General features: G+C 42.3%; 1 protein-coding gene across 1 annotated transcript; it reads right to left on the bottom strand.

Annotated features, from left to right (window-relative positions):
• Positions 1–2,340: 2,340 nt before the first annotated feature.
• Positions 2,341–27,324, bottom strand: LOC129702255 (interleukin-13 receptor subunit alpha-2-like). Its single transcript, XM_055643934.1, has 9 exons — positions 27,184–27,324; positions 23,525–23,676; positions 17,344–17,494; positions 10,499–10,619; positions 9,294–9,478; positions 7,560–7,702; positions 6,228–6,375; positions 4,697–4,829; positions 2,341–4,246 (listed from the first exon to the last, which is right to left on the bottom strand). The coding sequence occupies exons 1-9, from the start codon at positions 27,257–27,259 to the stop codon at positions 4,165–4,167; spliced, it is 1,191 nt and encodes a 396-aa protein (XP_055499909.1). The 5' UTR covers positions 27,260–27,324; the 3' UTR covers positions 2,341–4,164.

The raw sequence follows: 27,324 nt of genomic DNA, 5'->3' as shown, positions 1-27,324 counted from the left end.
CACAAAATGTAACACAATACAAATTAACTAATCTCCTAGGCTCTTCTATTCCAAAGGAAATAATTTCAGACCGCTCAATATTAGCAGAAATGCTCCAGTCCTGGAAAATGCCACAAAAATGTCCTGTGATTTATTTCAAATGCGGTCATGCTCTTCCTGTTATGCAGTGGTCAGAACTGCACACACGCCTTGCTCAATACTTACTAAAACAAAATGTTGCCAATTTGCCAGAGTAATAACAAAAGCAACAACTTTCCAAGTTGCTTCATCGGTGCCTTTATTCCTTGGAGCACAGGCAGGTGAGGTGTAATCTTATAAAGGTGTATAAGATTCTGAGAGGAATATGTAGGGTAAATGAGTCTTTTATCAAGCGTAGGGGAATCGAGAACCAGAGGGCAAAGATTTAAGGTAAGGGGGAAATAAATTAATAGGAACCCGAGGGTCAACATTTTTACATATAGGGTGGTAGGTATATGGAATGAGCTGCCAGAGGATGTAGTTGAAAGAAGTATTATCACAAAGGGCCTGCTTCCATGCTGTTTAACTCTATGACAAGAAATAGGAATGGGGAAGCTATATACTGTAGCCTCTGACCTTTTTTGTGTCATTTTTCAAGATCATGGATGAACTTCCAGCTCAGTGCCAAATTCCTGCTTTGTCTTCATATCCCTAAATACCCTTTATGCCCAGAAATCTATAATTCTCTATTTTGAATTTAGATAACAACTGAGTTTCCACAGTAGAAACAATGAACAGCAGATGCTGGTTTATAAAAAGGCAAAAGGGCTGCAGTACCTCAGCAGGTCAGGCAGCAGTCTGACGAAGGGTCTTGACCCAAAACATCACCTGTTCATGGTCTCCCAGAGATGCTGCCTGATACGTTGATTTGCCCCAGTACATTACCTTTTTTTAAAATCTGAGCTTCGACTGCTGGTTCGAGATAGAGAATTCAAAAGTTTCGCTCCCTCTTGATTGTAAGAATTTCTTATCTCAATTTTAAACATCTTATCTCTGACCACGGTACACAAATTCCCAAGTTAGAGGAAACATTGAGGTTTAGATTAGGTTTATTATTGTACAGTGAAAAATTGTTTTACATGCTATCAAATTAGATAATTAAATACAATTGAGCTAAACTCGAGTAAAATTGGTAGAGCAAAGGGAAAGATATAGAGTGCAGAACATAGCTCTTAGCATTGTAAAGAGAATATTATTAGAACTAAAAATGTTGCTTGACTTACAGATTTGAAAGAGTACGACGATTTTTATCGGAGGATGGTAGTTTCTCCTCTGGGTTCTGCAAGCAATCAATCACCATTTACATTGCAACTGGCGTATGAAGGCCATAAGTTATAACATTTTAGAATTTTATAACTTATTAGAAGTTATCTCATCTCATACTTTTAAAGAATTAAAAAAATACACATCCCCGTCTACCCAATCTCACATAGTATGACATTCCAACTATCTTGGCAACTAGTCTAATTATCTAGCCAGGCTCTAGCTCATCAGGTTTGACTCCAGCTAAGTCGTCTAATCCAACATCCTGGATAATCGTTGCAGCACAATCTCATCCTTCCAGTAGAGAGGCAGCTGGAACATCAGACAATCTATATAATTAAAAGTCTAAACTTGACCACTTCCTGTTTGCACTGTATATTGATTTTAGAAAAAACGCTACCACTTATGGCTGTGATTTTTGGCCATCTTAGTCTTCCTCTGCTAATCAGATGCACTGGATTTTTCCCATCGATGAAAAATAAAAGAGTTATTGGTGTTTAAAAAATGTTGAGATTCTCTCTCCTGTCAATCACTGCCATGAAGGCCACGCCCCTTCCGATAGGAGGGGTAGGGACTATAAAACCTAGACGTGTAGACGTGGCTCAGTCTCTGCAAGATGGGGGAGGGAAAGGTCACCTTGATGGCCTTGCACCCTGCTTGAAATGGTGGGAAACTGCTTTTAAATTTGGTGGCCTTGCACCCTGCTTGAAATGGTAGGAAACTGCTTTTGAATTTGGTGGCCTTGCACCCTGCTTGAAATGGTAGGAAACTGCTTTTGAATTTGGTGGCCTTGCACCCTGCTTGAAATGGTAGGAAGCTTCATTTGAATTTGGTGGCCTGCACTCTGCTTGAAATGGAATTTCAAGGAATAGCACGAGTCAACTGCCAGCCCACTGGTTGTGAGTGACTGAGCTGCCAGCCCAAGAATCCATTTGGCAGACAATGTCCATACCAGTCCTTTTAGCCCACAAACCCATACTAGCGCTCCAGAAAGCCTCTCCCCCCCCCCGCCCACTTGCCACCCCCCCCCAATATTAGAATTGGTGGAGAGGTGGAATATTGCATTGAGGGACCAGCCCTCACATCTAATACTCCATGGACACGAGATGGTCAAAAATGTTGGCATGGAGGTTGTGCGCCAAAGGATCCATTTCTGTGCTGCATAACTCTATAACTCTAACTTGTGTGAAGTTGCAATATAAGGTCTCAACATTTATATCCTTTGATTCAAAGCATGAAGGCCAGCACCCCACATGCCTTCTTCATCACCCTACTGACCTGTATTGCCACTTTCAGGGAATCATTGATATAGATTGCAAATAACTGGGGATCCAAGCATCTGTTCTACTGTTGCCACACTGGTCACAGCATGCCTGTCAGAGAAAGGTGCACTTATTCCCATCCTTTGCTTTATATCCAATAGTCAATACTTCATTCATACTTGTACCCCAAATTCCATGTGCTCTAACTGTATCAACTTATGTACAACTTATATTGATTTTGAAAAATCAAAATACATGCATTAGTTACCCACTTATTTATTCCACTAGGTGCATCCTAAACAAACCTCATCACATTCATGCGAAAGAACAAAGCCTTGTTGTGTTTTGAACCCTATCAACAGAATTTCAAAACTGAGGCTGTCCTTAACTAGCCCTCACCTTTCTGACTTGTTTTGCTAGCTTTGGGGATCTAATGATGAGCACTCTAGGGTCCATCTATTCCTTGTTTCTTTTCAGTATTTTTAACCATTTAATGTGTACTTCTTGTCATAATTGTGCACTGTGCATTACTTCAAACTTCCTTTGACTCTTCCATGTCATTTTTCTGCACATATCCAATTTATTGATACTTCACCAGATTTTGTTCTCACTGGAGACCACATGGGGAATTTTCATTTAATCTAACATGTGCCATTTACATTTAAGTCTAAATGATTAATGCAGAACCCAAAAAGAAAGATACCAAGAACTGAGTCCTGCAACAACAGCTTGCAACTTTTCAAAACAACAATTGACAGTCAGAACAAATTTAGGATTTAACTTCCTACCTTCCCTTGGATTCCATGGACTTACTAAAGGGCTTTCCAACATGAGATGATATTAAGCATATCATACTCACCAATCCTCCTTGTTCCCTCTTTATAAAAATACATATATAGTCTAACACCAATTTTACACAACCAACCCTTGATTGCCCCTGGTGCTTTTCCAGATGACAATCAATATTGCAGCTCATTCTATTTCCCCATTAATTCCCATAACTAAAGTCAAGCAGATATTGCTGCAATTAGTAAACACAAGAGACTGCAAATGCTGTAAAAAACCTAACTGCTGGAGGAACTGCAGAAAGAGATCTTCTTCAAAGTGGCATCCTTCAATCTGAAGAAGCGTTCGGACTCGAAAAATCATCTGTCCATTTCCCTCCACTGCTGTTGCCTGACCCACTGAGTTCCTCCAATAGTTTGTTATTTGTGCTGTAATCCCTTTCCAAGGCATGATATCAATCTTCTAGCACACCAGACAAGACCAGTTAGGGTCAGAGCCTCCATTGTTTCCTTTCCTACTTTTTATGGCATCCCGGAAAATATTTCTTAATTGAAATTTTCACGAGAAATGTCTTGTGAGTTGCAGAATGAGTTTTTCTAAATTACTGAATTTGAAAATAACTGCTGCAATGATGCCTTATCTCAGGTTACCCTGACCTTGCCATGTGACTGTTAACAATATAAACATTTCAGGAGCAATTAAAACATCAATGGCTCAATACATACAAGCCTATTTTTATATGCAAGATTTAAAAAAAAACGATATACATTTAGAATGCAATTAGTAGATAGTATTAACAATCAGTAATATTCTTTTAGATAATGCAAGCAATATTTCAACAGTTAAGGCAGTTTCTTTCATTGATGCTTTTGGTTTCTTCAGTGAGTAACATGTTAACCTTTTTCTTTGAAAATGATCTGAAAAAACAAAAATAAATTAGGTAAATATTCAATAGCATAATGCCCACTTCACTTTAAGATGAAATGATATACACCTCTGTTGTGCATAAGTTGCTTTATGCTAAATCACAGATGTAGATGATATAATCTTTACGGAATAAAATACAAAACCTATAGGTTATCAGCTTGAATTGTTTAGTTCATCAGCTCTGCATGCAGCAACAGGCTGCACTTTGGTTACATGTGATATATTGGCAGAAAAAAAAAAAAATCTAAATCACATTTTTATCTAATTTAAAATAGCTGGGCAGTGAAAATGTAAGAGTGAACATAATAATTAATGACTTATGATTATTGTAATTAATCATATTTTCACAATATTTTTAAGTATTAATGTCACTGACAATATCTTAAAAACAGGAATTAAAAAACATTGGCTATGATTGCCTTTGTATTAAATATCCTTACCGTTTCCATCTGACCCAGCAGGCAAGAACACCCACAAGTAATGTCAATGAGATTGATGCCAAAGCTGTGAGTAAAATCAGCTCGCTGAACAAGTTACGTTTGATAATGGTATGCTCTTCTTCTGCTGGATAGTCTGCAGGTTAAGAATTTCATAGAACAAGTATTTTACTTGTCATCTCATTTTATCACTAGTCTGTGTTAATTATAAAATCAGTCTTTAGTAATAAGACACTTCCATAAATGTTATATGAGCAACATCATTTCGCTCCTTAACATAAAGCCACCTGGTCAATGCAAAGGAATTACAAATGCCTCCGTTTTGGTTCCTTTGTCCAACATTCCTTCCTCAGCAAATTTTAATCAGCAACAAAAAAATATTTTGCTTTAGTTCTGTTTATTTTTCATCAATTCAGATGTAATTAAAAAATATCAAAGGTAAGAGATTTTCATCTTCCAACAGACTTGGTAAATAAGTTAGTGGACATGAATTAAATCTGGGTATTCTAGCAGTTCCTTTACTAATGCAAAAGGGAGCGTTAGACTTGCACCATCATCATGTTCCTTGTTAGTAGCCAAGTAATCCAACACAGCCTGTAGGATTGAATGATCCAGAAGCCAAAAAACCCCCATAAAATTAAAGAAACACAGTGCCAGAAATCCTCACAAATCCTCCATAGGAGAGAGAAACAGTTAATGTTTCAGATCAATGTAATTTTGGCTTAAAACATAACTTTGTTCCCTCTTCACAAACGTCATCTGACCAGATTTGTGCCCTAGTAATTAGAATGGTCATTCAACCAACCATGACAAAGAGTCATCTTGTACCGATGAGGATGTCTGCATGTCTTTCCACTGCATATGTTAACAACATCATTTGAAGTCATTGAAATATGGGAGAAATTGAATTATAGGACAAAAATTCCCACAACGTCTTCCCAATTGCTGGAACTGGCATGTTTAACAGACTGGCTTATGGAAAACTGTCTGATTGTTAAGAGTCCACAATTATTTGTTTAGAGTCTATAATTATACACACAATTATTGTGTGTGTGTATATATTTATATAATGGCATATGGACACACTGATCTGTTTTGTAGTAAATGCCTACTATGTTCTGTTGTGCTGAAGCAAAGCAAGAATTTCATTATCCTATCAGGGAGACATGAAAATAAACTCACTTGAACTTGAACTTATTTTAGTTCCCCTGCAGCATTTGCATCGACACAGATTTTATCCAAAGAATTTCAATATTTGGGTCATTTTGTCCAATATCAGAATTGCAGAAGTACCATTAAATTAAACCTGGGAGCACCCACCATATGTTAAGTCAAGTCAAGTCAAGTTTATTTGTCACATACACATACGAGATGTGCAGTGAAATGAAAGTGGCAATACGAGTTTTGTAATGAAACTTGAATCTAAAGCAAATAGTCAAAAAACTATAAAGACATTTATACATTTTAATCTCTTCTTTGTGACAGGCTTGTCAGAGATTCTCAGACTTGTTTTCATGGTGAGTTATAGATATACCTCTCAAGCACTGTGTAGAGCTCCACTCACTCCAAACGCTATCATCAGCACAATACATGTTGACAGCTGCTCTTAAATGGACGCAGAACTTTGTTTTCACAGTTATATTCAGGAATGTAGATGTAGTTTCTTCTGGAAGTACTTTAGACTGGAAACAAAGTAGTGAAAAATAAACTTCCAAAGCTGTATGCTGTAGTAAATAATGTAAATTCCTAGAACTTGGGGTAAAGTTCAACTTGCATACTATTTTGATGAATGAAATGAATAAACAAAAAGTTATTTTTCTGATTTTACAAACGATTTACAACTGAAGCATAGGCCTTTTTTTAAATTTGGGAGGTATCAATCACAGTAAGGATGTTAGGAATGAGGAACAGTCTTTATGGATAGGGTAGGCTTTAAAAAAAAAAGTAATATGCAGAGAGAAAAAAAAAAAAAAAGACATTCACGAAGGGAATAAATCAAAAGGAATGGGACAGTGGAGTAACAATTAGAAAATGGGTGCAGGAGTAGTCCATTTGGCCCTTCGAGCGAGCACCACCACTCAATATGATCATGGCTGATCATCCTAAATCATTCTTCATGATTTTGCCTCAATGACAAAACGGTTTAGCCTCGGGGGATACTATAATTGAACCCGATTCAGTCTAACATCCTCAATGTAGGGAACCAGAAATAGAATCCTAGGCTTATTTCAGCAACTATAAACCCAGGAGCACAATGGTAAAATTTAGTTAAATGGTCAAAAACCAAAGATTAAACCTAGGGTCTCAAACACAGTTTAAAACATAAAAATGGCCCCAAAATGCCACCCTTACAAGGGAACAAAAAGGATGAATAAATATACTGGATGATAAACGTCTATCGCAGCTTTGAACGGCAACTGGAGAATGAACCATTGGAGTAGCAATTGCTCCAAGAGCAATTGAAATATTTGCTCGATATTATTGTAGCTTTTTGCCGTCTATACTGTCTGGGGGATTTGCAGAAAATGGAGCAGCGTGACATTGACTCAGAATACTTCACATCATACTGAATGTCAAATCTATTGGCATATTTTTTAGAAATAAGTCACAAGAACTAATGTCCAGAATTAAATCTATTGTGAAGGCAAGAAATAGAAATATATAATCAGGAGATGAGATGGTAGGAGGAGGTTCGTGCCGAGTACACAAATAACTGCGTCAACCTATCCCGGGGTTGCATTTTAGGGTACATTAGGGTTGAGACGTTTTTAACCATCAAAAAATCTTATCTTGTAATGTAAACCTAAGGCAAAGTAAATAGCAATGATAGAGTGAAGTTACTTGCCCAAGTTAAGAATTCACCTACCTCCCAGTCAGTGTTTTTTCCTGAGAAATTAACTTCATATTCCAAGCAGTGAGGTTTTATTTTACCAGCTGGAGGCTTCCACTCTAGATAAATACCATTTTTTGATGCAGTCATTTTAATTTCATAAGGAGCTGCTGGCTTAACTGAAAATGCAATCGAATTTCATGAGGACAAGAAAATAATTATTGCAAATTAAATATTTATTGCTTCTTAATATGAAAGAATATAGTTTAATGGTTAAATTACATTTAATTTTTCATTAGCTGCAGAAATTCTCACCCAGTCCCTCTTCTCATACAAGAATGCAAAGGCCAAAAATAATATTTCAACAACCCTCTGAAGAACAAAGCACATGGAGCTTATATTTATTTAAGGAAGCTGCTGCAAAGTGCTGAATGAAAATCAAAAAACATAATCTCTCACTTAAAAACAAAAATTCTATCTTATTTTGATAAATCATTATGGCTTGTGTACAAAGGAGAGCCATGGGTACAACATGAATCCCTCTTGCACTTGATTAGTACAAGGGATAAATCTTTGGCTTTGACACCCACTGGGGTGATACAGTGGTGTAGATACTGTTGTTGCTGCTGCCTCACAATTCCAGCAGTTAGGATGCAATCCTAACCTCCTTTCCTTTCTGGAGTTTGGACATTCTCCATGTTACCACTCATGTTTCATCTGTGCAGTGACGGAAATCGCTATCAAAATATGAAGGGGACCGGGGGACAGAGGGGACACAATTTATTTGCAGCCAAGCGCGCATGCGCACACTCACTCACACACACACACACGCGAGGCTTCGGAGGCTTCTGTGGGCCCTGTGAATGGTAATTTCAGCTCAATCCAGTGCTAAATGCAGCTCAACTCTGCCTGTATCGCCGGGTTAACCTACAGCCCTGCCTGGACTGATGGAATACCAGTCCGGAGCCATGGAGCTAGCGCTGCTTCTCCGTGCTGGCTGTAAGCCTGGGCCATATTTCCCGTAATTCCAGGCAGGGCTGTAGATTAACCTGGCGGGACAGGCAGAGTTGAGCTGGGTTTAACGCTGCTTCTCTGCTCTGGCTGTGGGCCTGGGGGCGCAGCTCCCGTCTGACTCCCGACGTCTCCGGCCACCCCCGGGCGTGGGGGGCCACTCGGGTGGAGACGGGGATGGTCCTGGCTGCGGATGACGTGCAGGTGTGTGTCCAGGGCTGCCGTTGTGACCCTATGACCTGGGCACATCTCCCTCCTCCAATCGCCGCGCTCTATCCTCAGTCCAACCCCCTACTTCCGCCTCTGACCGACACCTCCCTCCTCCAATCATCGCGCTGAATTATGTTCCGCCCCATTTCCTGCTGACCGACGTCTCTCTCGTCCAATCGGCGCCCTCAATCAGCAGTCCCACCCCCAGTCTTCGGATTTAAAAAATGGGGGGTGGGGCGCGCGGGGGGAATGTGTCCTCCCTGCCCCCCCCCGGGATTTCCGCCACTGCATCTGGGTGCTGTGGTTCCTTTCCACAGCCCAAAGACACGCAGGTTAGTAAGTTAATTAGCCACTGTAAATTTCCCCTCGAGTGTAGGTGAGTGGTGGAATCAGGAAGGAACCGATGGGAAGGTAGGGGCTATAGAGAAAATGAACAGCTAGATGGAATAGTTCTGTGAGCCAATTCTGTGAGAGTCAATGGGTAGAACTGTCTCTTTCTTTATTACAAGGAAATATGAAAGGCATTCACCATGCATCACTGAATCCTACCGTGATCCTGAAGTTGAAATGTATAATAAGTCGGCATCACTGGTCCCAGTCTTGAGGTGCCATTTATGCATATGTTGAAATCAGAAAACTCAATGAGACTGTCATTGGAAAAATGGCAGCCAACTTTATGACCCTGATTTTTTATGTAATTATTGCATTTCATTACTTGCTCCAGCTCTTCATGCCTGTTAATATATAAAAGCTCAGATTCAGATTCAGATTCAATTTTAATTGTCATTGTCAGTGTACAGTACAGAGACAACGAAATGCATTCTTTTAAGCTCATTACTTTTAAGACAGTTCAGGTCAATCAAATACAAGACATAATATTTAACAGCATCCTACTCATTAACATCCTTATTTTCTAAAAATCAAACTTTTCACGTGGCAACTTAAGTTTCAAGTGGTAACTTACATTCTGATTAATAGAATAGTGGACTGCTTCCACATTTTCATTTGGTGACGTATTTTTGATCAGCAATTTTACCAGAAAATTAATAGTGTAGTATCCCTGCAACGTTTTTTAAATGGCAAATAGAACATCCACTAAAACAAAAAATACTGTGCACGACAAATGTGGACTTCGGTATAAAATATATATGATAGTGTACTATCGTGGATGATACCTGACAAAGAAAAGTAAGGCAGGAAGAAAGCTCCTATCCCCGTCATATTTTGTGTGGTGCCATATTGTAATACCCCTTTTAAAGATAGGCACACTTCTTCAAAGCAGCATCTCTGCATTTTAAAGGATAACATTTAAATAAATGAAACATTATGAGTAGGGTATTAGACTAAATGATGTATAATAACTACTGTAAACTTTGATCGTGGACTTCTGTGTACTGTAATAGTGGGTTGTTAAAAACACCAGCTCATTATCTGAAGTCTTTAGCTGATTTACACGTTCCTATAATTCCCAACTCTTTAATAGATAGTTGGAGCAACAGATCTGAGAAAGGTTTCGGCCCAAAACGTTGCCTATTTCCTTTGCTCCATAGATGCTGCTGCACCCGCTGAGTTTCTCCAGCACTTTTGTCTACCTTCGATGCGTGGCAATTGATTGCTTAATGTGTCAACAGCAAGGATAGTAATTCACATTGTAATTTAATAATGGGAATAATTATGCATTGTTGCCTTTGACAACTTGTGCGACATTATGTAAATGTGCTATTATGTTATGCTATCAACATTGTCATACATACCAATAATAGAGTCTGTAATCGGTGTCGTTTGGAGCATTCGCTCCATTCTTCCACAAGCAATCCATGTATTCCAGGTTGTAAACAATGCATTGCAAGTTCTTGATTTTGGAGTCTGCAAGCCCTTTCAAAGAGAAAATAAATTATTAATTATAATTGGAGTGTAATGAGTTGACATCAAAAATGGGATAAAAACATTCTTTTCACAAGGAGGTGGTAAGCAGATTAGTGATAAATTGGTAAAGATTGTTTTAAGATTTTTTTCTAGGGCAGCACATTGCTGCAGCAGTAGAGTTGCTGCCTTACACTGCTTGCAGGGCTAGACACCCGGGTTCCATCTGGTTACGGGTGCTGTCTATATGGAGTTTGTGCATTCTTCCTGTGACCGTGTGGGTTTTCTCCAGTTGTATAGGGCTCTGGTAAGACCACATCTGGAGTATTGGGTACAGTTTTGGTCTCCTAATTGGAGGATGGACATCCTTGTGATTGAGGTAGTGCAGCGTAGGTTCACGAGATTTTTCCCTGGGATGGCGGGACTGTCATATGAGGAACGCTTGAAAAGACTAGGCTTGTATTCACTGGAGTTTAGAAGGATGAGGGGGTATCTTATAGAAACGTATCAAATTATAAAAGGACTGGACAAGCTAAATGCAGGAAAAATGTTCCCAATGTTGGGGGAGTCCAGCACCAGGGGCCACAATCTTAGAATAAAGGGGAGGCCATTTAAGACTGAGGTGAGAAAAAACTTTTTCACCCAGGGAGTTGTGAATTTGTGGCATTTCCTGCCATAGAGGGCAGTGGGGGCCAAATCACTGGATGGGTTTAAGAGAAAGTTAGATAGAGCTCTAGGGGCTAGTGGAGTGAAGGGATATGGGGAGAAGGTAGGCACGGATTATTGATTGGGGACGATCAGCCATGATCACAATGAATGTCTGTGCTGGCTCGAAGGGCCAAATAGCCTCCTCCTGCACCTATTTTCTATGTTTCTACCTATGGTTTCCTCCTACACTCCAAAGACGTTTGAGTTAGTAGATTAGGTTAATTGGCTTGGTATGTGTATAAATTGTCCCTGGTATGTGCAGAGATTACTGGTCGGTGCAGAGCCAGTGGGCTGAAGGGTCTGTTTCCATGCCGTACCTCTAAACTAAACTAAATAGCAACAGTGTGTAAGAAGGAACTGCAGATGCTGGTTTAAACCGAAGATAGACACAAAAAGCTGGAGTAACTCAGCGGGACAGGCAGCATCTCTAGAGAGAAGGAATGGGTGACGTTTCGGATCTGAACCTGAAGGTCTGAAGAAGGGTCTCGACCCGAAACATCACCCATTCCTTCTCTACAGAGATGCTGCCTGTCCCGCTGAGTTACCCCAGCTTGTTGTGTCTAAATTGCAACAGTTCTGCTGGGAACAACCAGCACTGGTCTCCATAATTGTCAGGAAATTCAGAACTCTGCACATACACTTGCAAACAACATGGATGTCTCCAACTACCCGAGACGTGCTTAATGACGACTGTGTTTCAACATTTAGATTCCTCATGGATTCCAGCAATGAACTACCAAAGTTTTCTGACAGTTAGAGTGCCCTCCATAATGTTTGTGACAAAGGCCCATCATTTATTTATTTGCCTCTGTACTCCACATTTTAAGATTTGTAATAGAAAAAAACACATGTGGTTAAAGTGCACAGTCAGAATTTAATAAAGGCCATTTTTATATATTTGGTGTGGAAATTACAGCTGCGTTTATACATAGTCCGCCATTTCAGGACACCATAATGTTTGCGACACATGGCTTCATTGGTGCTTGTAATTGTTCATGTGTGTTTAATTGCCACCTTAATGCAGGTATAAGAGAGCTCTCAGTGCCTAGTTTTTCCTCCAGTCTTTCCATCACCTTTGGAAACTTATATTGCTACTATTAACATGAGAACCAACGTTGTGCCAATTAAAGTCAAAGAAACCATTATGAGACTGAGAAACAAGAATAAAACTGTTAGAGACATCAGCCAGGCTTATGGGCCTGTCCTACAAGCAATATTTTTAGGCAACTACAGACAACTAGTTTGTCACCACATATTTGCCGGTGGTCGCCGGGAGTAGTCTCCTAATTCGTGCAAAAAGTCGTAACGTCTTTCTGGGTGCCACTAAATTTTCAACATGTTGAAAACATTTCAGCGACAGTGGATTTGACACCAATGAGCTTCTCCTGATGTAGGTGCTGCCTTAGGTTTATGCCAGGATGACGTAAGTTGTCGCCGGTTTTTCGGCGATCTGCTACGACTATGCCAGTCGCTGGCAGTTGCCTAAGAAATCGGCAAGTGGGACAGGCCCATTATCAAAATCAACTGTTTGGAACATCATTAAGAGAGCACTGGTGAGCTTACTAATCGCAAAGGGACTGGCAGGCCAAGGAAGACCACCACAGCTGATGATAGAAGAAATCTCTCCATAATAAAGAAAACCCAAACACGTGTCCAACAGATCAGAAACACTCTTCAGGAGTCAATGGCCACTATACGCAGAAGACTTAATGAACAGCAATACAGAGGCTACACTGCAAGATGCAAACTGCTGGTTAGCCGGAAAAATAGGATGGACAGGTTACAGTTTGCCAAAAAGTACTTAAAAGAACAACCATAGTTCTGGAAAAAGGTCTTGTGAACAGATGAGACGAAGATTAACATATCAGAGTGATGGCAAAAGCAAAGTATATTATTTAGAGGTTTTCATTTTACGTTTCATTTTTTTTTAGTTTTGACAGTCACTTATGCCAGCCAGCACGATTTATTTGGCTGTTAAAACATCTCAGTGTCTGGTGTTTATTGTCACCTTGTCACATGTCAATTCTGGTCAACATCCAAAATTAATCCTCAAATTCCAGTCACTGTTCCACAGATATTTAATATATGATGTAGAATCAAAATAATGTTGTTTCAATGATATTGCTGACATGTCTGTGCAGAAATATCCTAGCCGTTTTGCTGACATTTCTACCACTGAACCTGTGCCAAGTTAGATTATGTTATTTTAGGAATTCCATTCATTGCCATTTTTTTTTAATGAAAGCTTTGCTAGTTTAATCAAGTTTAGAGATTAAAAAGCGATTCTCTTATACAATTAGATTATTCTTTATCCCAGACAAGATTACTCACTGTCAGTATTTCATTGAAAAATAGGGATTAATGGCCAGAAAATTCATATGAAAGAAAAACAAAAAGTGCTGATGACTCATGTACAAATGTAGGCATGGCCACAACATTAGATGAGCAACACAACGTCTTAACACAACATTTTGAATACAACTACTTCTCGTTATTTTGCATCCTTAAGCAAACAAGATACCCTAAATTTCCCTTAATTACCTGTTGATCACACTTTTGTTTATATTAACTAATTAATATCATCCTTTTGTTTATATTAACTAATTAATATCATCCTTTTGTTTATATTAACTAATTGATTTCACCTAATTATATTAACTGACCAAACTTTTGTAAAGCAGATTGTGCTTAATTTTTAATTTTGTAATCAAAGTACATGGGCAATTTAAGCAATTGTCCTAAAAAACAATCATCAAATGAATTAATTGAGACTAGTTAGCAGATATTGAGAAACATAAATTAGTCTTGAAGTAAGGTTGCAACCCACAATGTAATCTCTCTATTTTCTTCCAGTGATGGTAGCTGACCCACTGAGTTCCTCCAGTAGCTTTTGTAAAATATGTGCTTTGATTAATATGGTGTGCCTGCTGGTAGTGACGTTTGCATGGCCTGAAGCCCCTCTCCTTTTACATGACGAATTTCTGGTTTGATACACACTGTCAGGGGAGATTTATGGGGTGTTGAGAGAGAGAGAGAGAAAGCTTCGTACTCTAGGCTATTTAAAATGTTTCCAAACTGCTTTGTCTCTGAATAGGAGAGAAAGAGTCTCCAAATTAAATAGTTGTGTTCTTCCTCTTTTTCAGAAGTCTCCTGGAATCAAGGAGAGTATTGCTTTTACTTTGATTTTGTGGGTGAGTAATTGCATGGTAACTAGACTCTTCCATAGATAGGGCAAGAGCTACCTGAACGAGCAGGCGGGTGCTCACTTTGTAGGGTGGTGTGATTATTCATCTTTACGTAGGGTTTATGTCTGCTCCCAGATACATTGGCTCAAGGTTCTCATATCCCTTCCCAAATATCCCTTCTGCAATTTGGTGGTCATAGGTTTGAAATTCAGTAAATCAATAGAAATGTTGGGTTTCTTTGTGGAATTAGCAGTACAAGTATATACTTCCCTGTAAGTGGCATCACAAGTAAGTAGGGTGGTAAAGAAGGCTTTTGGCATGCTTCATGACTCAGGGAACAGAGTATAGAAGTAGGGACATTGCTACTGTTGGACAAGAGGTTGGTAAAGCTGCACTTGGAGTATTGTATTCAGTTTTAGTCTCCCTGCCACAGGAAGGATGCCATGGAGATGGAAAGGGTGCAGAAAAGATTTAGGAGGACGTTACTAGGACTTGAGGGCTTGAGGTATAGGAAGTTGGGCAGGATAGAACTTTATTCCTTGGCATGCAGATGGCTGAGGGATGATCTTATAGCTAAAATATAAAATTGCGTGGAATGGATAGGGTGAATACACACAATCTTTTCCCCGGATTAGGGGAATCAAGAACTAAAGGGCATTGGTTTAAAATGAGAGGGGAAGGAATTAATAGGAACCCAAGGGGCATTTCATTTTCACAAGGTCTGGTGGCTGTATGGAATGAACTGCCAGAGGAGGTATATGTGGCAGGTATAATAACAACATTTAAAACATATATATGGACAGCTAAATGGATTCATAAGGTAGAGAAACAAAGAAAATAAGTGCAGGAGTATGCCCTTGCCCTTCAAGCTAGCACCACCACTCAATATGATCTTGGCTGATCATCCAAAATCAGTACCCGGTTCCTGCTTTTTCCCGATATCCCTTGATTCTGCTAGCCCTAACCGCTAAATCTAACTCTCTCTTGAAAACATCCGGTGAATTGGCCTCCACTGCCTTCTGTGGAATCCGCCTTCCACAGATTCACAACTTTCTGGGTGAAAATGTTTTTTCTTATCTCAGTCCAAAATGACCTACCCCTTATTCTTAAACTGTGACACCCGGTTCTGAACTTCCCCAATATCGGGAACATTTTTCCTGTAACTAGCCTGTCCAATCCCTTAAGGATTTTATAAGTTTCTATAAGATGCCCTCTCATCCTTCTAAATTCCAGTGAATACAAGCCCAGTCAATCCATTATTTCATCATATGCAGGCCCGCCATCCTGGAAATTAACCTGGTGCACTCCCTCAATAACAAGAATGTCCTTCCTCAAATTAGGAGACCAAAAACTGCACACAATACTCCAGGTGTGGTCTCACAAGGGCCCTGTACAATGCAGTAGGACCTCCTTGCTTGTATACTCAACTAGAGGGATATGGGTTACACATGGGCAGATGGGACTAGCATAGATGAGGTAGCTTGGTCAGCATGGATGAGCTGGGCCAAAATAACTGTTTTTGAGTTGTATGATTCTATCACTGCTTGTTGGTCTGCGTTAAAATGCGCCAAGGGGCTTCCTTTTGTGCTGTTGGTCTCCGTGATTCAATATGTTCCATGATCTCCAGGGTCTCTGTGAGCCTTTATTACCAGAGCAGTGAGGTGCAGGAGGGATAGTTTGATAGTGGATCACGGTAGGCCATGCATTCAGATGGAGCTGGGATTAGGATTGAGATTGGCCTTGCGGCAGGAGCTAAAGACCACGAGTTAAGGGCCTGTCCCACGTGGGCGATATTTTTGCCTCATTTACGCGACCATTACGCATCACGACGCGCATGCATTACGCGCGCATGGCGAAACGTGGTGGCATAGGCAGTGACGGCGGTAGCGCACGGCACCCCAGGACTTTGGGATTCTCAAAATCCTCGCGCACCACTTGCGTGATTTGCAAATGACGCCCAAGTGGGACACACTCTTTAAGGGCCTGTCCCACTTGGATGTTATTTGGGTGTCATTTACGCAACATCATTTACGCGTCATGACGCACGACGCAACATTTACGTGTCACGTGCATTGTGATGCGCACGTGATGTACGCATGCCGTGCCTTGCGTGCTCATGGCACGTGGCGGGATGTGGTGGCCTAGGCATTGACGCCCGGTCACGCGTGGCGTCCCAGGATTTGGGGATTCACAAAATCTTTGCGCGCCACCTGCCTGATGCGCAAATGACACCCAAGGCCCTTTTGACTCCACGTGCAGCCAGCAACACCAGAGCTGGAAACCTGAATGTAGCCAGAAGCAGGAGCAGCAAACGCAAGAGTGAGTGAGTGACTGACTGAGCAGGTGAGTGAACAAGCAAGTGATTGAGTGAGCGTGTAATGAGAAGGCGAGTGAATAAGTGTGAGTACTGTCCAGCACCTACATAACTACCCATTGTGTGTGAGCACTGAAACCCAGGCAGCGAAGCCTGGTTAGCAGTAATCACACCTTGCCAATGAATTCACGCCTGGATTAGTACAATTAACAGCCACTTTACTGCCACCCAGTTATGTAGTTAAGGTACTTGTGTAGATGTTGTGCTCATTAAAAGTGGGGGGGAAAAGGATTGAAAATTTATGATTTTGTATTATTCATGTATATGTTACAATGTATGACCAGCAAATTAATTACCATCATCAATTTGCAAACCAGTTAGTTAAGTACTGAAGGTACACAAAAAAGCTGGAGAAACTCAGCGGGTGCAGCAGCATCTATGGAGCAAAGGAAATAGGCAACATTTCGGGCCAAAACCCTTCTTCAGACTTCTTTTTGAATCAGGATTTTCCATGATAAGAGAAGTTTACCTTCTATGAGTGGCCAGTACGTCATCTCCATCCAGTCACTTTTCAGCTCAGATCCATCACAATGTTCTTTTACAAGTGTCCGGACCTTCACAATTACTCCCTTGTTGAGGTTAAACCCATCAGTGTGTTTCAGTTGCCTGGTGATTATACGCTGAAAAAGATATAGATAGGTTAAAGGTGAAAAATATATTTGACCTTGCACAAAAATGGAGTGACCAGCTGAATTTCACAACCCCCAATAAGGCTTCATCTTTGAGTCATTCCAGCTGAGGTACCCACCAACCAGTTGAGCTGATTCATGTCAAGTCTCCATGCAGTAATCCAGTCTTTTTCTTCTACTTTATCCCTGTAGTTTATTTTCATCCAACATCCATCCCATTTCTTTTTGTAATAATTCATTTTCTATGTTTCTACCACTGCTGCAGGCTTGTGTTCTATCGTTATAATGTATAATTAAGTTCTTCTTTACATCTTCCTATACCATCAGCAACATTTCCTTTATTCCATCCATTCCTCTACCTTCTTTCTAACCTAGACTTACTGTTTCTCTTTCCACAGATACTGCCCGACTTGCTGTGTTTTTCTAACGTATGTCAGTATAGATATGGTGGGCTGAAGGATCTTTTTCTAAGTTGTATGACACAATAATATATTGTCACCTTGACACCAACACTTGTTCAATCCTAGGTACACAAAAATGCTGGCGAAATTCAGCTGGTGCAGCAGCATCTATGGAGCGAAGTAAATGGGTAACGTTTCGGGCCGAAACCCTTGTTCAATCCTGCTGCACACTGTCTGAAAAGTTACCATTTACCATGTATGTGAAATTATTCTGGGGGAAGATGATTTAAAAATAGGAATTTAAGAATAATGAGAGAAATGAAATAATTGCTTGTTTTAGTGCAAAATATCATAAATGATGTATGATACTGCCACGTTCCTTTAACTTCCACTAACTATCCAAACAATTTGCGTCACCTGTAATCTCAAAATACAATCCTTTGATTATACTGGTGTGAACATGTAATGGTGAATGAGAAAACAAGAGGGAGATCTAGGTGAGTGGTGGCTGAACAACTATCTTCCTCTCAATGTTAGCAAGATCAAGAGATGATTGACTTCAGGAATGGAAAGCAGATGGACCATCTTCATTGGCAACTGTGTTGGAGAGAGTCAACAGCTTTAAGTTTCTGGGCTTGCATGTCTCTCATGATGTGCACTGGGCCCAGCAACTTGATGCAATCACAAAGACACCTCAGAAAAGGTTTTACTTTCTCAGAGGGGATACAGCATGTCAATGAATACTCTATTGAGTTTCTTCATTTGTATGGAGCAGAGCATACTGATCAGTTCCATCACTGCCTGGTTCAGAAAAATTCAAACGCTCACGAGGAGGCTGCAGAACACAGTGGCCATTATCCAATCCATCACAGATATTGATCTCTCCACCGTTGAAGGGATCTACAGGAAGTGGTACCTCGAGACGATGGCCATTATCAAAGACGCACACCATCCTAGTCCAATTTCATCTCATTGCTAATATTAGGATGAAAGTGTTGATGGCTGAGAACTGGGCTTCCAGGCTCAAGGACAGTTTCTTCTCAACAACCATCACGTTCTTCATCTATCCTACACAACTCTAACTATAACCGTACCTTAGCACCGAATCACTACGGAGTTTGTATGACAATGGCTGCTCCATGTACTTTGGTTTTGCATAATCATGGTATAGTTTACTATAAATAACAGATAAATTATTTATTATATTAACTTATTTATAACGGTTAATAAATATTAACTTATTTATCCAATATAAACCCACCGACTCCCATGGCTATCTAGACTACATTTCTTCCCACCCTGCTTCCTGTAAGGACTCCATCCCCTACTCCCAATTCCTCCGTCTACGCCGCATCTGGTCCCAGCATGAGGTGTTCCACACCAGGGCATCGGAAATGTCCTCATTCCTCAGGGAACGGGGGTTCCCCTCCCCTACCCTAGATGAGTCTCTAACCAGGGTCTCTTCAATACTCCGGAACACTGCTCTCTCCCCATCCCCCAACTCAGAACAAGGGCAGAGTCTCCCTAGTCCTCACCTTTCACCCCACTAGCCGTCACATACAACAGATAGTCCTCCGTCATTTTTGCCACCTCCAACATGACCCCACCACTCACCACATCTTCCCATCTCAACCTGTCTGCTTTCCACAAAGACAATTTAATTCTATTTAATTCAATTTAATTGTCATTTGGACCCCTTGAGGTCCAAACGAAATGCCGTTTCTGCAGACATACATTACAAACAAATAGACCCAAGACACAACATAATTTACATAAACATCCATCACATCGCTGTGATGGAAGGCCCAAAAAACTTATCTCTCCCCTGCACTCCCCCCCCCCCATGTCAGAGTCAAAGTCAAAGCCCCCGGCTGGCGATGGCGATTGTCCAACGGCCATTAAAGCCACGCTGGGTGGTGCGAGGTCGCACACCGGGTCTTGGTGTTAGAGACCCCGGCGTGCGCTCACAGAGTCCCGCGGCCATTCCAAGCTGCGCGGGGCGGTGATGTCAGGCCCTGCTCCAGGAGCTCTTCGACCCTGCAACTCGGGCGGGAGAAGTCGCCGTTGCAGGAGCCCTGAAAAGCGGTCTCCCTCCAGGGACCTGCGGGCTCCCAGTACCGCCGTCCGCCAGACCCGCAGTTGCAGCCTCCGAATCTCCGGAGGTCGGGCCGCAGCAGCAGCAGCAGCAGCGCTCCACCACCGCTCCACCCGCTCCGGACTCGGCCAGCTCCGCGACGGTGAGGTGAGTCGGCACCAGAGTCCCCGGTCTTCTCCTGTTGGAGGCCGCTCCATATTGCAGCCCCAACCGTGCAGGGAGAGATTTAAAAGTTACCCCCTCCCTCCCACCCCCCCCACACACACACACCCCCCAACAAAAAATAACAAAAACTACATAAAAACATAGACAAAAATAATAAAAACGCGGACGGGCTGCAGAGGCCGCTGCTGACGTGAGTCGCGCCGCCTACCGGATCCCTTCGTAACTCCCTGGTCAATTCCTCCCTTCCCACCCGTACCACTCCCTCCCCGGGCACTTTCCTTGCAACCGCAAGAGATGCTACACGTGTCGCTTTACCTCCCCCCTCGACTCCATTCAAGGACCTAAGCAATCATACCAGGTGCGACAGGTTTACCTGCATCTCCTCCAACCTCATCTATTACACCCGCTGCTCTAGATGTCGATCGTTTCGGGAACACCTCCACTCGGTCCGCATTAACCAACCTGATCTCCCTGTGGCTCAGCAGTTCAACTCACCATTCTGAATCCGACCTCTCTGTCCTGGGCCTCCTCCAATGCCAGAATGAGCACCACCGGAAACTGGAGCAGCACCTTATATTCCGCTTGGGCAGTCTGCATCCCGGTGGCCTGAACATTGACTTCTCCAGTAACCCTTGCTGCATCCTCCCCATCTCAGCCCTCCCTCAGCCCTCTGGCTCCTCCTCTTCCTTTCTTCTAATCCCCCCCCCCCCCCCCCCCGAACAAGGATTTTGGCCCGAAATGTTGCCCATTTCCTTCGCTCCATAGATGCTGCCACACCCACTGATTTTCTCGAGCAATTTTTGTCTACCTTTGATTCTCCAGCATCTGCAGTTCCTTCTTGAACACAACTTATTTATTGTTGTTGTTGCATCTAATGTGCCTGCGAATATGTAAGAATTTAATTGTTCTAGTTCATATCCCATGCATATGACAAATAAACACTCTGGACTTTTCATTTCACATGTCAGCTATTCTTTGAGATTAATTAATTTCACAAATCTGGTTCCCAGTATGTTTTTATGCGTTTTCTAATATGTCATAATAGGCTAAAATGGACTTGAAGAGCTGCGAGTAATGGGGCCGTCCCACTTAGGCGACTATAGGAGATTGCAATCGCCACATGTTCGCGGGGTGGCGCCTTCATGGTTGTGAGCAGTTCCCGCATTCTGGGAACTAGTCGTAGGCTCATTATGGTCGCCGCAATTTTTTTAACATGTTGAAAAATTAGTGGCGACTAGAATGAAGCCGCCATGGAGGGTAACGAGAATTCTCATGCCGTAGGTGGGTCGCCAGGAGGTCCTAGTGGGTTGCCAGGAGGTCAAAGATTCTCTTAGGTTCGTGTAGGTTGTAGCTGGTGCTGACTGGTAAATTTCATTGGCTCATTGGGAAAAAAAAGTATGCAGTAGTTTTCAGAAACAAGGACAACCAATCGGTAATGTTAATGTCTGCCGAGCTTCATAGCCGCGTCTCTGGCTTCTTAGAAGTTGTCTTTATTCCTTCTCCCTCCTTTTAAAGAACGTACTGTTTTTTAGCTTCTTAATTACATCGCTAACCTTCCTGTTCATCACGTGTGTACCACATTGGCTTTGCAATGTGTGAACTTCACTCAGACAGCGCTCCCCCCCGCTTGCCCTGTCCCCCGCCTGCATAACGGGCTGGTGAAGGAGTGTGTGTGTGTGTGTGTGTGTGTGTGTGTGTGTGTGTGTGTGTGTGTGTGTGTGTGTGTGTGTGTGTGTGTGTGTGTGTGTGTGTGTGTGTGTGTTCCACTCTGACAGTCGCTGTTCCAGTTGCTGGTTTTTCAGGCAACTGCTGGCAACTTGACAGTCACCGGCAACAGGCCCATTAGGCGTTTGCTTGGAAAACCGCAAGCAGAACTAAGGAGCCAAAGATGTTATGAAAAGCAAAGTTATAAAAGTGCTACTTCATTCAACACCAATACTCGAACTGAAACGTCATCTATTCCTTTTCTCCAGAGATGCTGTCTGACTCGCTGAGTTACTCCAGCTTTTTGTGTCTATCTTCGGTTTAAACCAGCATCTGCAGATCATTCCTGCACATTAAAATCACTGGTCATTGTGAATTTGTTATTCTTATAGCTATCTTCAATCACCTAGCATATTTGTTTCTTCTAATTCCTCCTGACGAGATTAGAGATAAGAGTAAATCACAATGACTGTGCCAAACATGATACCAAGACCAACTCTTATCTTCCTGTATATAATCTATATCCCTCCATTCTCTGCGTGTCCTTATGCCTAGCCAAAAGTCTTCTAAATGCCACTATCATATCTGCCTAAACCACTACCACCAGCTGCTCATACTCACTTTATTAGCCAAGTATGTTTTGCAACAGATGAGGAATTTGATTCGCCATATAGTCATACTAATAAAGAGCAACAACACACCAAATACATTGTTTAAGAGGGAACTGCAGATGCTGGAGAATCGAAGGTTACACAAAAAAGCTGGAAAAACTCAGCGGGTGCAGCAGCATCTATGGAGCGAAGGAAATAGGCAACGTTTCGGGCCGAAACCTTCTCCAGACTGATCGGGGGCAGGGGTGGGTGGGGACAAATATCACAGTGACTCCTCCACATTCCTCACTATGATGGAAGGTGAAAAAAAGTTCAATCTCTTCCCTTCTTTGTCCTCCAGCGGTCGGGGGCCTCTAACCTTCCGTTGACGGGACGATCTTACTCCCGTAACCAGTGGTGGGCCTCCTTGTTGGGGAAATCACACCTCATATTTCGCTTGGGTAGCTAACAACACAAATGTTTGAACATTGAATTCTTCAATTTTAGATAATACTCCCAATCCCCCGCCCTTTCACATTTCACTCTTTTTTTTCTCCTTATCTTAAACCCTTTCACCTCCTTTACATCTCTAGCCTTGGTCCACCCATCTTACCAATGAACACACCTCTCACCTGTTTCCACCTATTGCTTGCCAGGCTTTGTCCTGCCTCCCCTATCACCTCTCTAGCTTTCTCCCCAAACTCAATCATTCTGAAGAAGTATCCTGACCAGAAACATTGCTTATGTCCTCTAAAGATGCTGCCTGGCCCTCTAGGTTATTCCAGCATGTTGTGTTTGTTCTATAAACCAGCATTTGCTGTTCCTTATTTCTCTAACCGACTAATTCATATGTTTTTGGAATGGTGGAAGAAACTTGAGAACCCAGGAGAAACCGAAGCAATCTCAGGCAGAACATGCAAGCTCCGCACAGATAGCACCCAAGGTGAGAATTGAACCCAGGTTACTGAGTTTGAAGCAGCAGTTCTACTTGGATCGACATGGTAATAATACTCGATAAGGTTAGTTATGAAAGAGTCGTATTTGATGGTCAGTAAGTTTTATTTACCTTACAATTAGTTGAATCCACGTCACAGTAGGTCAACATGTATCGGACCATACATGATTTCTCACTGGTCAAACTGAGTGGAGCTTTCCAATGAATGTGAAGTGGTCCCAAGTGGCCAGGATCAATAATCTGTAGGTCCGTAGGTGGGTCAACTAAAACAAAAAAACGTACTTTTAGACATTGAGAAAATCAGAATCTTAAGATTAAATAATAATAATAATAAATTTTATTTATGGGCGCCTTTCAAGACTCTCAAGGACACCTTACAAAATTTAGTAAACAGAATACAAAACATGAAAGCGGAATGAAACAAAACAAAAAATAACGACAAAAAAAAAAAAATAGTAGACATCAACAATACACAATTCAAAGACACAATTCAAAGACACAATTCAAAGACACAATTCAAAGACACAATTCAAAGACACAATTCAAAGACACAATTCAAAGAGAGAGCAGTGGCAGCTAATCGCACCAGCATTCACTCTCCCTTCCGGCAGCCATCTTGGAAACGGAACAATAAGGATCTTTAACATAGAAACACCCCTCCACAATGGTTACCATTATGGGGGAAGGCACAATGTCCAGTTCCCAACCCCAGTTCACCCATAATCAGGCCAATTGAGGCCTCTACAGTTGCCTCTACGGAGGCCCGATGTTTCAGGCCGTTCTCGCCGGAAGATGGTGCTCCGGCGTCGGGAGAGTCCTCTCAGCGGCTAGGGATACCTGGAATGGCCGCTTCCTTACCGGAGACCGCGGCTTCCGAAGCCGACAAGTCTGCGATGGTTGGAGCTCCACCACTGGCGATCTCATCGAGAGATCCCAGGCTCCAGATGTTGAAGTCGGCGTCGCCACCCACAGCTGCCCATTCCGCAGACCCGCAGCTGCCCGCTCCGCAGACCCGCAGCTCCGCGATATTTTTATCGGCGGTCTTCAGCTCACTGGAGCTCCAGCGCGGCGACCCAGGCAAGGCATCGCCCGCTCCGCTCCGCGACAGCGCTCCAGCGCTGTGCCGCCGCCGAAGCCGAGGTGCTGGGCGGTCCCCTCGGGAAAACGCCGCTCCAGGCCCGCTGGTAGGCTGCGAGGACGGGTCAACGGTGCAGCCCGGAGAAAAGCTGCCTCTCCGACCAGGTAGGGACCTAGAAAGTAGTTTCCCCCTCCCCTCCCCTCCCCCCACATAAAAAAAGTCTAGACCTCCTAAAAATAAACACTGAAACTCACTAAAAAATTAAAGAAAAGAGTGAAAAAGACGGACAGCTGCTATCTAGCAGCCGTGCCCCAAGATGGTGCCCCCTAAAGAATAAAGATACAGCATCCCAGCCTAACCTCAATGTTTTTTTGAATCATGAAACTACTATTTTTGGCAAAAGAATAAATCAGGGAAGGTAGTACATCCATGGATAACAAGGGAAATCAGGGATAGTATCAAAGCGAAGGATGATGCGTACAAATTAGCCAGAAAAAGCAGCATACCGGAGGACTGGGAGAAATTCAGAGACCAGCAGAGGAGGACAAAGGGCTTAATTAGGAAAGGAAAAATAGATTATGAAAGAAAACTGGCAGGGAACATAAAAACTGACTGCAAAATGTTTTATAGATATGTGAAAAGAAAGAGATTAGTTAAAACAAATGTAGGTCCCTTGCAGTCAGAAACAGGCGAGTTGATCATGGGGAACAAGGATATGGCGGACCAATTGAATAACTACTTTGGTTCCGTCTTCACTAAGGAAGACATAAATAATCTGCCGGAAATAGCAGGGGACTGCGGGTCAAAGGAGTTGGAGGAATTGAGTGAAATCCAGGTTAGCCGGGAAGTGGTGTTGGGTAAATTGAGTAAACGGGTCCTTTTCACAATGGCAGGCAATGACTAGTGGGGCACCGCAAGGCTCAGTGCTAGGACCCCAGCTATTTACAATATATATTAATGATCTGGATGAGGGAATTGAACGCAATATCTCCAAGTTTGCGGATGACACTAAGCTGGGGCGCAGTGTTAGCTGTGAGGAGGATGCTAGGAGACTGCAAGGTGACTTGGATAGGCTGGGTGAGTGGGCAAATGTTTGGCAGATGCAGTATAATGTGGATAAATGTGAGGTTATCCATTTTGGGGACAAAAACAAGAAAGCAGACTATTATCTAAATGGTGGCCGACAAGGAAAAGGGGAGATGCAGCGAGACCTGGGTGTCATGGTACACCAGTCATTGAAGGTAGGCATGCAGGTGCAGCAGGCAGTGAAGAAAGCGAATGGTTTGTTAGCTTTCATAGCAAAAGGATTTGAGTATAGGAGCAGGGAGGTTCTACTGCAGTTGTACAGGGTCTTGGTGAGACCACACCTGGAGTATTGCGTACAGTTTTGGTCTCCAAATCTGAGGAAGGACATTATTGCCATAGAGGGAGTGCAGAGAAGGTTCACCAGACTGATTCCTGGGATAATAATAATAACTTTATTTATAAAGGACTTTAAACAACTGCAGTTGCCACAAAGTGCTGTACATGAGAACTCATGGACAAGAAGTTATCACAAACCATTAAAAACCGTAAAACAAAGGACTATAAAACAGTAAAAATTAAAAGACATTAAAAGCACTAAAAACAGGAGCAATGTCTCAGCCAGTGTCGAAAGCCAGAGAATAATAATAAGTTTTTAGGGTGGATTTGAAGATGGACAGTGAGGGGGCCTGTCTGATGTGCAACGGCAAGGTGTTCCAGAGTGCCGGAGCAGCAACAGAAAAGGCTCTATTCCCTCTGAGCTTCCGCTTAGACGTTGGTACCTCAAGGAGCAGCTGATCAGCTGACCTGAGGCACCGGGCAGGAGCGTATGGGTGGAGCAGCTCAGAGAGGTAAGGCTGGGCGAGCCCATTCAACGATTTAAAAACAAATAAAAGAATTTTAAAATGAACTCGAAAGTGCACTGGGAGCCAGTGAAGGGAGGCCAAAATTGGCGTAATGTGCTCCCTCTTTCGAGTTCCGGTTAAGAGGCGAGCGGCAGCATTTTGAACCAGCTGGAGACGAACCAATGAAGCTCGTGCGACTCCAGAGGAGAGTGCGTTACAGTAATCCAGCCTAGATGTAATAAAGGCGTGAATTACCGTTTCAAAATGCTGCTGCTCGAGAATGGGCTTCGCCTTTGCCAGCTTCCTTAGGTGAAAGGAGCTGGACTTAACCACCGCGCCTATTTGTTTATCTAGTCAGGACTGTATTATGAAGAAAGACTGGATAGACTTGCTTTATACTCTCTAGAATTTAGGAGATTGAGAGGGGATCTTATAGAAACTTACAAAATTCTTAAGGGGTTGGACAGGCTAGATGCAGGAAGATTGTTCCCGATGTTGGGGAAGTCCAGGACAAGGGGTCACAGCTTAAGGATAAGGGGGAAATCCTTTAAAACCGAGATGAGAAGAACTTTTTTTCACACAGAGAGTGATGAATCTCTGGAACTCTCTGCCACAGAGGGTAGTTGAGGCCAGTTCATTGGCTATATTTAAGAGGGAGTTAGATGTGGCCCTTGTGGCTAAGGGGATCAGAGGGTATGGAGAGAAGGCAGGTACAGGATACGGAGTTGGATGATCAGCCATGATCATATTGAATGGCGGTGCAGGCTTGAAGGGCCAAATGGCCTACTCCTGCACCTAATTTCTATGTTTCTATGGAACCTTACCTGTCAGTGCTGCTGATGTCCGACTTGGCCACAAAATCAAAGCAGGAAGAAGAATAGCCAAAATATTCAGACCCATGTCTGTAAGCTGGCTGAATAATAACGTGCCTGCAGAATGATTCAATTACCTTGGAAAGAAAATAA

The sequence above is a fragment of the Leucoraja erinacea genome, chromosome 12, assembly GCF_028641065.1.
Source record: "Leucoraja erinacea ecotype New England chromosome 12, Leri_hhj_1, whole genome shotgun sequence".
Lineage (NCBI taxonomy): Eukaryota > Metazoa > Chordata > Chondrichthyes > Rajiformes > Rajidae > Leucoraja > Leucoraja erinaceus.
This window is presented reverse-complemented; position numbering and strand designations above follow the sequence as displayed.